Source organism: Chelonoidis abingdonii, chromosome 2 (assembly GCF_003597395.2).
Source record: "Chelonoidis abingdonii isolate Lonesome George chromosome 2, CheloAbing_2.0, whole genome shotgun sequence".
Lineage (NCBI taxonomy): Eukaryota > Metazoa > Chordata > Testudines > Testudinidae > Chelonoidis > Chelonoidis abingdonii.
In genome coordinates this window covers 184,505,237-184,518,699 of record NC_133770.1, presented here as the reverse complement: position 1 = coordinate 184,518,699, position 13,463 = coordinate 184,505,237, and the positions used below count along the sequence as shown (strand labels likewise).

General features: G+C 41.9%; 1 protein-coding gene across 5 annotated transcripts in view; it reads left to right on the top strand.

Annotated features, from left to right (window-relative positions):
* The first annotated feature begins 11,612 nt into the window (after window positions 1-11,612).
* GFOD1 (Gfo/Idh/MocA-like oxidoreductase domain containing 1) overlaps window positions 11,613-13,463 on the top strand; it is a 114,648-nt gene continuing 112,797 nt past the window's right edge. The window contains exons 1-2 of one of the 5 annotated variants that reach the window (XM_075062850.1): window positions 11,613-11,916; window positions 12,377-12,563. In XM_075062850.1, the coding sequence (XP_074918951.1) occupies window positions 11,815-11,916; window positions 12,377-12,563 (289 nt within the window). In that variant the 5' untranslated portion in view covers window positions 11,613-11,814. Of the gene's footprint in view, window positions 12,564-13,463 lie in introns of all 5 variants that reach the window. The other 4 variants (XM_075062851.1, XM_075062854.1, XM_075062853.1 and 1 more) reach the window with 4 other exon arrangements.

Here is a 13,463-nt window from a genome sequence, read left to right as displayed (position 1 = left end):
ACAAAGTGGGAAAAATGCCTAAATCCTGTTTACAATACAGTGCAACTTCCAGTGTTGCTACCACTGGTGGAGCTGTGCTGGTGTAGAATGAGGGGTCCAAAATTCCCATTGCAGACACACTCCAACTATTAGTGCTGAAGTAATGATTCAGCATGCAGAATAATCAGCTTTGGCCGCAAAGCAACTTGGCAACAATGAAGAGAAGACTATCAGAATAAGTGATCTTTCACAAGAAGGGATAGCAATAGAAGTAGACAAGTATCTTAGCTTATTCTGAGTAGTTCTCCTTTCACTTGCTAGCTCTCCCTCTCATAAGCACTACCGTGCTTGTCTGTGAATGTTTCCCTTCTGTCTTGGCATCAAAAAAAGTCTAAACAAGGCTCTGCCCCTGCCCTTAAAAATGTAGGTGAATTGACAGAAGGCCCGGTTGAGTGATCAGATAGTATTCCCCTTTGTGCTGTGCCTGGAGAAAAAGAAATCCTTGATGGACTGCTATTAAAATGGTACATTCCCTATCCCTCCAGGACCTAGTTGTTCTCACAAACCCAATGGGGTGAGGGGGCAAGAGGCCAACCTGAAATTTGAATTTTGCATGTCCTGCATATAGTGTTACTGCTTGTGTACATGGCTAGATGGCGAGTGTGTCACGACATAAGGTAGGAAATGCACTCATTCAGGACTGTGTTTTCTTTCATGAAAGCCTATCATTTGTGTTGTTGTTTCCTTGAGTGGTTTCAGTTCAGATTAGCCCCTCCTCAAACTTAGATGCTTATCCAGAATGTACTCTTTCCCTAGCTTTTGCCTCCCTTCTTCTATCTCTCTCCCACCATACTAGATACCTCACCCTTTCCTCCACTGCACCTTCCCCTCACCCTCCATGCCTTCCCTGTTTCATTATCTTTGCTATTATCCTTTTGTGACCTCCAACAGATTTCACATTTGAGGACATCCTCAGTAAGAGACATCTCTGAGGCATTGTGTACCTCTGACCAGGGGAGCCCCAGAGAGCCTTAGGTTTCAATGCAGCAGCTGCTCAAGGCCTAGCAGACATATTATCAGACTTCCCACATCCTGCAGAATGCCTTTTAGAAGTTGCAGGAAGGGAGGGAGCTGGGGTCTATTGGAGTTTATAGGGAGAAAAGTGGACAGTTAAGGGCTGGAATAAGGATTTGGAGGATAGGGATTGAGATGGCAATATCCATAAAGGATTCCATTTGGTTTCCATTCAGGAAAAGAGCTGGTATTCATCTTTGGTCCTTGTTTTTCTGAGCTAGTTTGCTCAATGCTTACTCTCTTGATTTTGAAATTGTTATAACATTAGTGGGACTTGCCAAATTTGGCATTAAATTAAACCGGCAGGAACTCAGCATAACTCCACTGAAGTCAGTGGAGTGATTCCAGACTTTATGCTGTATAATTGACTTCAGAATCTGCCCCAGTGTTTTTACAGTTAGATCTTCCTTCAGGAATAGGAAGGAATCAGGCTTCTATGTTTCCAAGGTGCAGTCCAGCATTTTCCACTGTGATGCTGCTGTTTGTGTGAAGGTTATTGAACTCTGTAATCTCAGCCCTTGCTTCTGAATTATTCTGAGACCGTTTATAATTGCCTTTGTACCTTTGTAAAAAAAAGTAAGGCATGCTGGCAGCCATCAGCATTCAGATCAAATACCACTACATGATGTACTGCCTGGGATACAAAGGGAAACAGAAGACCACAATCAGTGACAGCTAAAGCCCATTAGACACCAGTTAAGTGTAGTGTAAATCTGACAGGTGGAGGAAACACGCCTAAGGAAGTTTGTTTGTTTTAAATTAAAAGAATAATTTCAGAATTTAAATCCTGTGTCCACACTAATTCAAAGCATTAAACACAGCTGTACAGCAGGATTTATATCATCATTATGGTATTTTGAAACTGTGATTTAAACTGGTACTAGAACGACAGCTAATATTTTTTCACTACTTGTCTTGACAATTATTCACAATTTCATTGCAAGCCATTTCAGGCCCGGAATTCATGATGAGGTGTTTTTCACATTAAACTATGTGAAACAATCAAAACTTTCAGGGTAAAAATGGTTCTTTGTCAAAACAAAATATCATGTTCCAAATTTCAGAACATAGAGTTTTTTGCTCAGAAATTAATCTGTTTCAAAATTTCAGATTTTTTTTCTGTGTGAAAATTAGACCAAATAATAACAAAAGTGAAAGTCTCAGTTTTCAAGGTTTTTGTCTTTTCACTGTGATTATTTCACCCAGCTCTGTCCAGACTCAACCATGGCTCAGCCTCTGACTAACACAGTAAAATATGTCTTAACGGAAACAAATGATGTCAAATCTATTGGGTGAATGTGGAGGCATTAATCTAATTTTTGAATGTGGTTTGACTAATGTGATTAAAAACAATAGCTTTCCACTGATGTGAGTGGCGATTTAGAGTGCAGAAGTGGGGCATTAGAGGTAAAGAGTTAGTTGCATGTTCTCATTTCTTGCATTACTATATCACAGTTTCCTCTTTCCTCCTGCTTCATTATTAGAACAATAGGAGCCCAGTCATATGTTTTTCAGTGTCCCAGATCTGATATGTGACACACAGCTCTTGTGTACAGTATTAGATTCATGATTCCACACTGTCCCTAATAACGCTGCCCTACTTTCCTTGTGGGTATGATTTACTAATATTAGCAGTGCTGAGCACTGAAACAGAAACCTTGTTACCTTTCAGAAAAACATTCCCACATTATTGGGTCCTCCTTCATTTGATCATTTGATTTTGGATGCTTATGCTGTATTAAAAGTCTGTGTGTCTTTTGCCTCCCATAAAGCATCAATGTACGTAACTGGACCATTATAATGCTCAATTAGATATGTGGTGATTAAAGGCCCAGTCCTGCATCCCTTTGTTAGGTGAGTTGCCCAACTGAAGTCAATGAGATACTTCCATGAGAATTACTTTGTGAGTCAAGGTTGCTTAATCAGTTATTATAGAAGTAAATATCAATGGATCTCTCTTAATTAAAGATCTAAAGATATATAGTTCTCTGGCCTACTGAACCAGTTTCCCTGGAACATTTCCCACCTATATAAAGTACCTATTAAAAAGTATTTTGTCATGTTGACAGGGACACTTAGGTGCATAACTTGCATAATATTAACTGGAGTTACTGATGAGAAAATTATCCTCAATATTGTGATGGGAGTCAGTCTCTGGCTATTATGGTTGCAAAGAAATGCTTTAAAATGTGACCTCAGTGTAAGTGATGCATCAGTGTCTGCCTGCTGAGTTTGTGGAGAGCCTAAAGCAATAACACTGCCCAGTTCACTTAAATGGGTGCAAACTCAGATTCCAATGCCACTTTAAATGTCAACGTTGTTAACTATTTTACTGTTCATTAAAGGAGATAAGAAAGAAGAGGAAGTATCATGTTATGAAATCTATGCCTGTAACACTACATGGAGGGACAGAAGGGGGTTGTGATTAGTTTAATTTTCCTGAATGGGGGCTCAGCTTTGAAAGGTTTGGGAAACTTTGCTTTTGGCCACTTAGAACTGAAATAATTAAAAAACCCTCATATGCTTTCACTTTATCAGCTGCTTATTTGTTTTTTACATTTCCCTTTATTTGGACCAGGGAACTAAACTTTTGTTTATAGTCTGTTTTACTTTCTGGTTTGTGTGCTCTAGCATAATGTTATTGTGTATTTAGAGGGTTGGGGTTCACAGCACTGCAAGAGAATGTGAACACTTAACATCTTTTTTTGTTCATACTAGATTTGGTAAAGTCCCCCTCCCCTCCCTTTTTTTTTTTTTTTACAAAGTCTAACTTTAATTCCTAAATGATGCTGTGATCTTCTAATAATCCAGTGCGTTTAAATGTTTTTAAAATGGCTTATGTGGCACTTTTAATACAATAAGATGTTGTTATGTGTCTTGATTGACTGTTCATGAAGGAATTATGTAAGATATTCTAAATATATGTATGTTTAATGGAGAAACATGTGAGAACAAACCAAACAGGCTTGACAATGTTTACATAACAACAGTAATGACTAATATGTATCTACAGCACTTTGATCAAGGATCTGAAAGTGCTTTACAACATTAATCCTCACCTCTACCTTGTCGGGTAAGTAATTAGTATAACAGTGATTTTAAAGATGTGTAAAATAAGGGCTTGTCTACACAGTGTGGAAAGTGCACTACAGGGTGTGATTTCTAAAGCACTCTAATGCGCTGCATGTTAACCGGCCTCTGTAGTTTGTGGTGCTGAGCACTAGAAGTTCCCTAGTGTGTTTTAATGTAGTATTGTTTGGTCCTATGTTAAAGGGCACTAGAGAATTTTTAGTGTACACCAGCAGAGCCTACACCACAGCTACTCAGACCTCAGTGATTCAGGAGCCAAATTAGTGATCAACACTACAAAAAAGAGCCATAGTAGTGTGAATTCATTGTTTCATTACTACAGTACTATATATTCATATTTAAACAGTATGACAGGAAAATATTTAGTTTTATATATATAAAAATGTGACTGACTCAGTATTATTATCTTATAAACTACAATTGGTTAATAGCATAGTTAAAGCATCCTGATTGGTTAATAACTTAGATTGTTTAATCATTAAATCACACAGTGTTTTAATATCACGTGCCGCAAAGAGCCACAGGAGATACATTACAGAGCCACTAGCAGCTCTCGAGCCTCAGTCTAAGTATCACTGGTCTACACATACCAAATAGTGAGCAACAACAAGCCCTAAGACACTGGACTATTGGGACACTGATGCTGCAAGGTGCTGAGCCTTTCAGCACTTCTCGGAAGATGCTCTCCACCTTGATTCTTGAAAGTCATAGGCAGAATTAGGACTAGAACCCAGTCTCCTGCTCTACTAGCAAACACTCCCTTCCTGAAAAAGAGGCCATTACTTGCATGACTTAATTTTTGAGTTATAAAGAATCAGTTCTGGCTGGACTCTAACAAAGCACTCTCAATCCCAAAAGCAGTAGTTCTATCACTTGAGATAAAGGCAAATCTCCATGAGCAGTCATAGGACTGATATAATGGACTAAATTTATCCTTGATGAAAATACATTTGCTTCAGTGGGTTTATTCCAGGAATGAATTTAACAAATAAATTATTTAGAATAGTGAATTTAACAAATAAACAACTTAGGCCAAACAGTATAAGTCATTTCAGACATGACGACTTTCTTGGAATTGTACTCATGCAGGATCTGGATCTGTCCTTGTAACTTTATTTTGAGTACTATCTTTCATGCAAACTATTATCCCCAAAAGCTTGACAGAGTTAGATAATACAGTTGCAGAGTTAAATGGCCTGGCATAGTATTACATGCTATAGCACTGTTGGAAAACCTGAAGGGATCACAGCTGTGCAGAGATTAATTCTTTGAAAGCACATTACAAAAATTGCTCTGGAATATGAATATGTTAACATGCTGATTATTGGTATATAGCTGCCTAACCTGGCCAGTCTAACCAGAATTGTTTTCCCGTTTTCCTCTTTTTTGCATGACGCATAAGCAAGAACAATTCTTTATTTTTATTTCTTCAAATCTCTAGCTGCCCATCCAATGCTCTGGGTGCCGATCCCATATATTAAAAATCACAACATATACAGAGGACTCCCCATAAATACATCCACTTCAGCCTATACCCTCTTCAACAGCCTTAGAGAGGAGGGGGGAAACGGGCTTTTCAGTCTGCCTGGAAGGTTAATAAATCTGGGCTCTGGTGGGCCGAGGGAGGGCAGCAAGTTCCTGAACAAAGCAATATAAATAACTAAAACAGCAACAACAACCCAGCAGAACAAAACCCTGCACTGGAACATGGCCAGTCCTCTTTAAAGAAGTAAATAGATGAAACAAAAGAATGTTATCAGTTCTGCTGCTCCTGGGGTTGAGTGTCCATTTAGCTCACTCCTCATGTATTTACAAAAGGGAAAAATGAAATTTGTGCCTAGGCTTTTTGAATCACTGAGGTAGCGCTTCCTGTTGTGAAATGTAACTGGTTCTCAGTATTTTGGAAGCCTGGCTTAGCAGGCTGACAACACTGTCCGCTCTTTTATGGAACAAGATTTATTTCTTTGGAGTTAATTTTGGATCTCTCCTGGCTGCAGTATTTAACATATGTTGCATGTCTGCATTATTTTTTGGAGTTGCTATAATTTTCTGCTACTCCAAACTTTCTCGCAGAAGCATCTGGTTCTGGCCACTTTTTGAAACAGGATACTTGATTAGATGGACCTCTGGTCTGATCCAGTCTAGCAATTGCTATGCTCCTATATACAAATGGATTACCACCTAATTTGACTCTTTTAAACATATTTTATATGGGATACCTCATAACTCTTAAAACCAAGTTAATTTTATTTTACATATTTCAAAGTGTCTAAAAAACTCACAATGCCATGCTATCTTCTTCCTAAAGTAACTTGACTATAACAGGGTTCAAAAAAAACTAGAGAAGTTCATAGAGGATAGGTCCATCAATGGCTATTAGCCAGAATGGACAGGGATGGTATCCCTAGCCTCTGTTTGCCAGAAGCTGGGAATGGGTGACAGGAGATGGATCACTTGATTTTTGTTCATTCCCTCTAGGGCACCTGGCATTGGCTACTCTTGGAAGACAGGATACTGGGCTAGATAGACCTCTGGTCTGACCCAGTATGGCTGGTATTATGTTAACTTCTTATCCACAGTGCAGATAATGCAATACTTATTAGCTATATAGCATATTTCATTTTTACACCACTTTACAAACTTATAGTATGAGTCATGACATAGTCTAGTGTTTAGGCCCAAAATTAGATTTCAGAATTCAGGGCTTCTATGCTACTGATTTACTAGGGCCCTGATTCAGCATGGAGCATTTGGAACAACTAAATGGGGCTACTCACATGCTTAAAAGTAGGCAGATGCTTAAATACCTTGCTGAATTGGGTCCCACATGCTGTCATGCAAGTCATCTAGGGTGACATTTGCAAGTGCCACTAATTCTGAGTATTTCATTTTTGGTGGCTAGCTGGAGACAAACACTTAAGAACTGAGAGTCCCAAAATGAAGGGACACCTTTGAAAATTTTGCACTTACTTTCCCTCTCCTTCAGTTTCTCCATCTGTAAAATGGGGGTAATAATACTTACCCACCATTGTAAAATATTGTGAGATCTATGCATAAAACATCATCCTATGTGCTAAATGGTGTTATTATTCAACCCCTTGCTGTGGACCCGCAGTCCTTTAGTGAAGGGCTCCCAGCTGCACAGCATACAAATGCCTGTACAAGGATTATGTCAATGACTGGAGATTTCAGAGTCACCACTACTTCCCTATAGCACTACGACTTAAGATGTGTATCTTCTAAAGAATGACTTCAGACTAATGGAATTGGTATGCATCAAATGCACATTGAACAGGCTCAGGGAACAAGGGCCAGTGGGCTCTGTTTTCTGGGGAAAATTCCCATGGACTTAAATGGGGCAGGGTCAAGCCTTATCTGAGTCATCTACTAGCTTATACAGCCTACTTTGCTGCAGAGCTCCCTTTTGCACACTGGGCCATTTAATACAATAAATATTAACACAGCTCTTCCCTTTAAATAAAAGTATGAGAACTTTGTGAGTTGTCTCAGTGGAAATGCAGTTAAAGAGACCTTGAAATAAAGTGTAACGCTCGTGCAAAGAACAAATTCTCAATAGTCTGAGAAACCTAAAAATGTGTTGGAATCTCATATCTATATGTATAAACTTGAGCAGCTCAGCTCATGTATCGTTTCTAGTGCAGCACATATGTGTGACTCAATAAGGTTTGAGTGGGAGAACCAGACAGGTCTGAATCACCAAGTTTCCTTATCTCTGAATCACTGTTATCTTTGAGTAAAACAACTGCAGCTCTCAGAGCTACAGAAGCCCAGTCATGATGATCACAAATTGTAAAATCCAGAAGGAACCAACTAGTTTAAAGAAATTTCACAATCATTTGATGCTCGAGGACCCAGATTTATGTAAAAGGAAATCAGTTAATTCATGTTTTAAATTCTGGGATTTGAAAACTATTCTGGTAGACAGCAAGCTCTGTTTCCTGATATCACAGAAATTATGTATTATTCAGCTTTGCTCACTGTTGTTCCAACAGGTGTATTAAAAAGTTGTAGAACCATAGTTATAGAATATAATGGTAGTACAATTGTTGTGAAAGTAGACTTAAAATGAACAGAATTTTTAAGTGTGGAATGATACAAAAGAAATTGCTTCAGACCGTTAAGGGCCTGACCCAAATCTTTCATTTGACTTCAGTGGACTTTGGATAGAAGCCTAACAGAATACATGTAGCAACCTTACATCTTAAAGGTCAACTGAAAGCTATTACCTACCAAGAGGTGACTGAGTTCAAAAGAGTGCCAGGTTCCTGCACTTCTCTTGCAGCAGATGATTATTCAGGTGCCCACAACAGTTCCTATCTGCAAGGACTGCATGCTTTAGAGATACAGAATGCTGAATAAATCTAATACAAAGAGACCTCTTTGAATATAGGTATTAGAATGTAGGAAGGATTTCTGATTGTACATTCCCTTATGGAAAGTTCCCCTTTCACTTAGGCTAGTAACCTGCCCACTTTGCAGTGAGGTCACAGGCTATATCACTTGGATAGTCCTCCAACACCTTCCTACAATTCCCTCCCTGTGCCCAGAAGGACTGACACGTTCTCCTACGATTCACTGGGAAAGAATCATAGAGTGGGTTGACTTACTGCCGCACAAAGAACCATGGATACATTCCCAAGAAGCCTAGCAACACACATGGGGGAGACAGCACAGCCGTACCAATGAGGACACCGTAACTCAGATAAGGCTATGTGATATGGCTGCTCATCTGGACTAGGCTAACTGCAGGAAGACATACAGTAAGGGTGAGCTTGTTGATAAAGACATGTTAACAAAATAGGAAGTAATGAAATAAAACAACTAGCAAACAAGAAACTTCTCTGTAAAAATCATGGAATGAGCAGGATGTTGTACTGACTTCACCACTTAGTCACTTTCATCTTATCCTTCACCTCTGCTCTACGTTATCTGTTTAGATTGTAAAATCTTCAGAACAGAGACCGTATCTGCATCTTTGTAAAGTTCCTAGTCCATGTTGGGGTAGGGTGACCAGATGTCCCAATTTTATAGGGACAAATCCCAATTTTGGGGGCTTTTTCTTATATAGGCACTTATTACCCCCCACCCCTTGTCCAGATTTTTCACACTTGCTGTCTGGTCACCCTATGTTGGGGGCCGAAGTAATATAAAATATATAATTAATAAATCATAGTTCATTCCCATGCCCAGTCTATTCCTGTGATTTAGCTACATTCTTGGGTTTATTTTTATACACGGACAAGGACAGTAAGACAAAGAAAAATTTCCAAATTATTCATCTCAGGAACATAATCTATAAATAGTTTCAAGCATCTGACTGAGGACCCAATACAGCCTTGACATTCTAAGGTAAGGTAGTGCTGTTGTGGTTATTTAACAAATGGACCTGGATCATGTTTCAATTGTTTTAAGCACAAGTGTATCAATCTCAGTTTAGTTTGATGGTGCTTAGTTCAAAGGCGCAGAGTGCATAGCATGCAAGACTGTTTAACTTGTAGTGATCCTCTGTTCTTTTTTGCAGTAAAGAAGACTTTGTCCCCAGATGAGGGCAGAAAAAACAGAATCTCTATGCAGCGGTTGATAAAGGGAATGCTTGCTTCTTACTCTGAATTTAATTTTCATATAGTGGTGAGTTATGGTTGCAAAAATGTCCCTGGCACAACTCCAGGAATCTAATGAAGAAAAAAATGTTTTTAGTTGCATTGCAATGCAATACGTAAAAGCAAAAGGAAATTAGTGAAGAAATAAGAATAATAAAATGGTTTATTTAGATGGGTTTCATTGCATAGGGGTTAGCAGAATGGAGAATAAATAGAAAACCAAGGTTACGTTGACTGAAATCCCCCTACATGGGCTCAAGGAACTTCCTGAACCTGATTTTTATCTCAGGTATGACGCCACTGAAACGACATTGACCTCAATGGAGTTACTCTGTATTTACACCAGTGTAAGTGAGCAGCACAGAACTGGGTGAGAAATTTTTTGCTCATCCATTTTCCCCATGGAAGTAGAAGGGGGATTGTCTTGCAAAAGCAGTGGATCTCCAGAGATCTGTTTAGATCTTGGTGAATCAACAGAGGTCAAGCCAATTTGTGCATCTGGAGTGGTTCCTGGCTGGCCCTCCCAGACTACCTCTGGCCCTTTGGCAACACCATTCCTGAGTTATATATTTCTCAGCCAGCCAAGGTCTGACGTGGAACACAATGTGTGATAAACACTCAGAATGAGGGGTCAAAAATTATTAATTCAGAAACCTTAAAATGCTGAATAATTCCTTCCTTTTGTGCATATAACATTCCGTAACCTCAGTTTTCATGATTCTTTATTTTTAATGTAAATAATTTTGAATGATAGATGTGAGGGAACATCAATATTTGTGTGGGATGCAGGTAACTTTGGGACTAGAACAAGTGATGTCCCTCAAAATGAGGAACATTTAAGAAACATGTTGCCAGGGAATCCACTGCCAGCTGCTATGGCCAGAACCTCTTGTCAAGAGAGAGCTGCAGCATGGTGGGAGATGAAGGAGAAAGAAGGAGATGAAAAAGCCAGCTAGGGGGAAATACAAAATGAAAGGTAGTGAAGAAATTTAATTAGTGTATTTTATTTGTCTTACAAACAGTGTATTTTACTACTAATTTATTTATATCATTCCCTGCATTTACAGGGCTCCCAGTACCCTGGTATCTGGGCCACCTTTACAAGCTTTAAAGTGGGAGCAGTTAGCATTAGCAAAACAATCTTCTTTTTATGACGGTACGCCAGAGAAAACTTGAAATACACGTTTCAAAAGGCATGAGTAAGATTTTAGATGTCATTGAAAGATGTCCTGCCAAATCCTTCTTTATTAAAGGGAGAGGCTTAAAATCCCCTGCCTTCTAACAGATGCAAAAGAAGAGAGTCTCCCTCCAGACCTGGCAGCTCTGTATAGTTGGTCTCCTATCTCAAGCCAAACAATAAGAACAAAAATAAGAGTTAAAGTGGAGGGAAGGCTGAGTAAGCTCCTAACAAGCCCTGAGCCCCAGGGGAGAGGGTTGCAGGAGCTGGATAGGGGGTGGTGAAAGAGTGAGGGAGGGGAGAGGAACTAAGGAAGACCAGCGTTTCAGGATCTAGGTACAACTTTACTTTCTCCTCCCTTGGTTTTCGCACCTCAAATGCTAGAAGAGGGCCTCATCCTCCCTGATTGAACTAACCTCCTTATCTCTAGCTTGCTTCTTGCTTGCATATATATATATATATATATCTGCCCCTGGAAATTTCCACTACATGCATCCCATGAAGTGGACATTCACCCCCAAAAACTCATGCTCCAAAACGTCTGTTAGTCTATAAGGTGCCACAGGACTCTTTGCTCCTTTTACAGATCCAGACTAAAACGGCTACTCCTCTGATACGAGGTACAATAGAAGCCCATCCTTCTGCCTGCTTCTATATCCTGCTGCCCCATCCAGCGCTTCCAGCACTCTGCTGCCCCATGGTAAGGGCATGCCAGCCAATTGGCGCTATTTTTCGATTGCACTGGGAAAGAAACCAGAGCAGTGGCCAATGACACGTGAGCTCTAAAGAGGGCGTTGCAGGAAAGCTGTAGGTGACAGCAAAACTCCTCCTTTTCTCGCGGTGAGCAGGAGTGCTCTGTGGTGAACATGGCAGATGCAGCTTAAGGTTCAGGCTGCTCCCTCCGCCGCCGCCGCCGCCTCCTCCTCACTATACAACTTGGCTGTCCAGCAATTTCCCTTGGCGCTGGCGGGAGAGGTAGCTGGCCAGGAAAGAGCAGCCGGGTTCGGGGCTGTGTGTGTGCGCGTGGTGGGGAAGAGAGGCGCCCTGGGCTGTGTGATGATCCGGGTATGGAGGGCAAACAGGGGGGAGCACCTGGGGCCGCTGCTTTGCTGCTGAGCCGCTCTGGGAGCCGCGGGGCGCAGCAGGGACCAGCTGCCAGGCAACGTGCCGGCCACTGCTGCCGGGCTCGGGGGCGGCGTGTCCCCCTTCCCGGGGCGGCGGCGGCGCTGGGCTGGGTCTGAGCGCTCCTTGCAGTGCCGCTCGCTGCCGCGGCGCTTAGCAGCTCGGCGCCCTTCCCCAGGCAGGGGCGGAGGGCGCACACGGGAGGAAAAGGGGGCGCCGAGCCGGCCAGGGGCAGAGAGCAGCAGCCATGCTGCCCGGGGTGGGGGTGTTCGGCACCAGCCTCACCGCCCGGGTCATCATCCCGCTGCTGAAGGACGAGGGCTTCTCGGTCAAAGCGATTTGGGGCCGGACCCAGGAGGAGGCGGAGGAGCTGGCCAAGGAGATGAGCGTCCCCTTCTACACCAGCCGGATAGACGAGGTCTTGCTGCACCAGGACGTGGACCTGGTCTGCATCAACCTGCCGCCGCCGCTCACCAGGCAGATCGCGGTCAAAACCCTGGGTGAGTGAGTCCCACCCAGACGCCCTTTCCTCCCTGCGCACACTCCCATGCTGCTCGGGAAGCATCTCCGGGGGTCGGGGAGCATGTGCGGGATCCCCATGGCTGGGGATGGGAGGAGCATCTATGGCCACCCATTGCGCTTGAGGAGGTCTTCCCTCGGAGCTTTTCCCTGTGCGCAAATAAATCAGTCAATTCAAGGAGAGGTGTGTGTGTGTGTGTGTGTGTGAGAGAGAGAGAAAGAGAGAGCGGGCTGGATTGTGTTAGTGTCCTGTAGGAAGCCCTGCTGGGGAGGTGGAGTTATTGAAGCACTATTTTTGGTATTTTAGGATTACTGAAACAGACGATTTAGTGCTAAAATGTGGGATTATTAAAGATGTTACTGTCTTTGAGATTTGGATGCATAGGTTTTGAAATGTCATCAGTTTGTATCAGATGCCTGGTTAAGGCAACATACTGGAAGTTTTTAGGAAGCAGTGTTTCCCATCTCTCTTTTTTCAGCGTTGAAAGAGTTCACTTTTAAATGCTTGATGTTGCAACTAGTTACTAGGCAACATTATGGGTAGGGCTCTACCAAATTCGTGGTCAATTTGGGTCAATTTCATGGCCATAGAATTTAAAAAATTGTAAATTCCATGACTTCAGCTTTTTAAATCTGAAATTTTACAGTAGGGATCCTGACCGAAAAAGGAGTTGTGGACAGGTCACGAGGTTATTGTGGGGAAGGGCAGGGAGGTTGCGGTACTGCTACCTTTCTGCATTGCTGCTGGCAGCGATACTGACTTCAGAGCTGAGCACCCAGCCAACAACCACTGCTCTCCGGCCCCCCAGCTCAGAAGGCAGCACAGAAGTAAGGCTGGCAATACTGTGACCCGCCCACCTTGTGACCTCCTGCAACTCCCT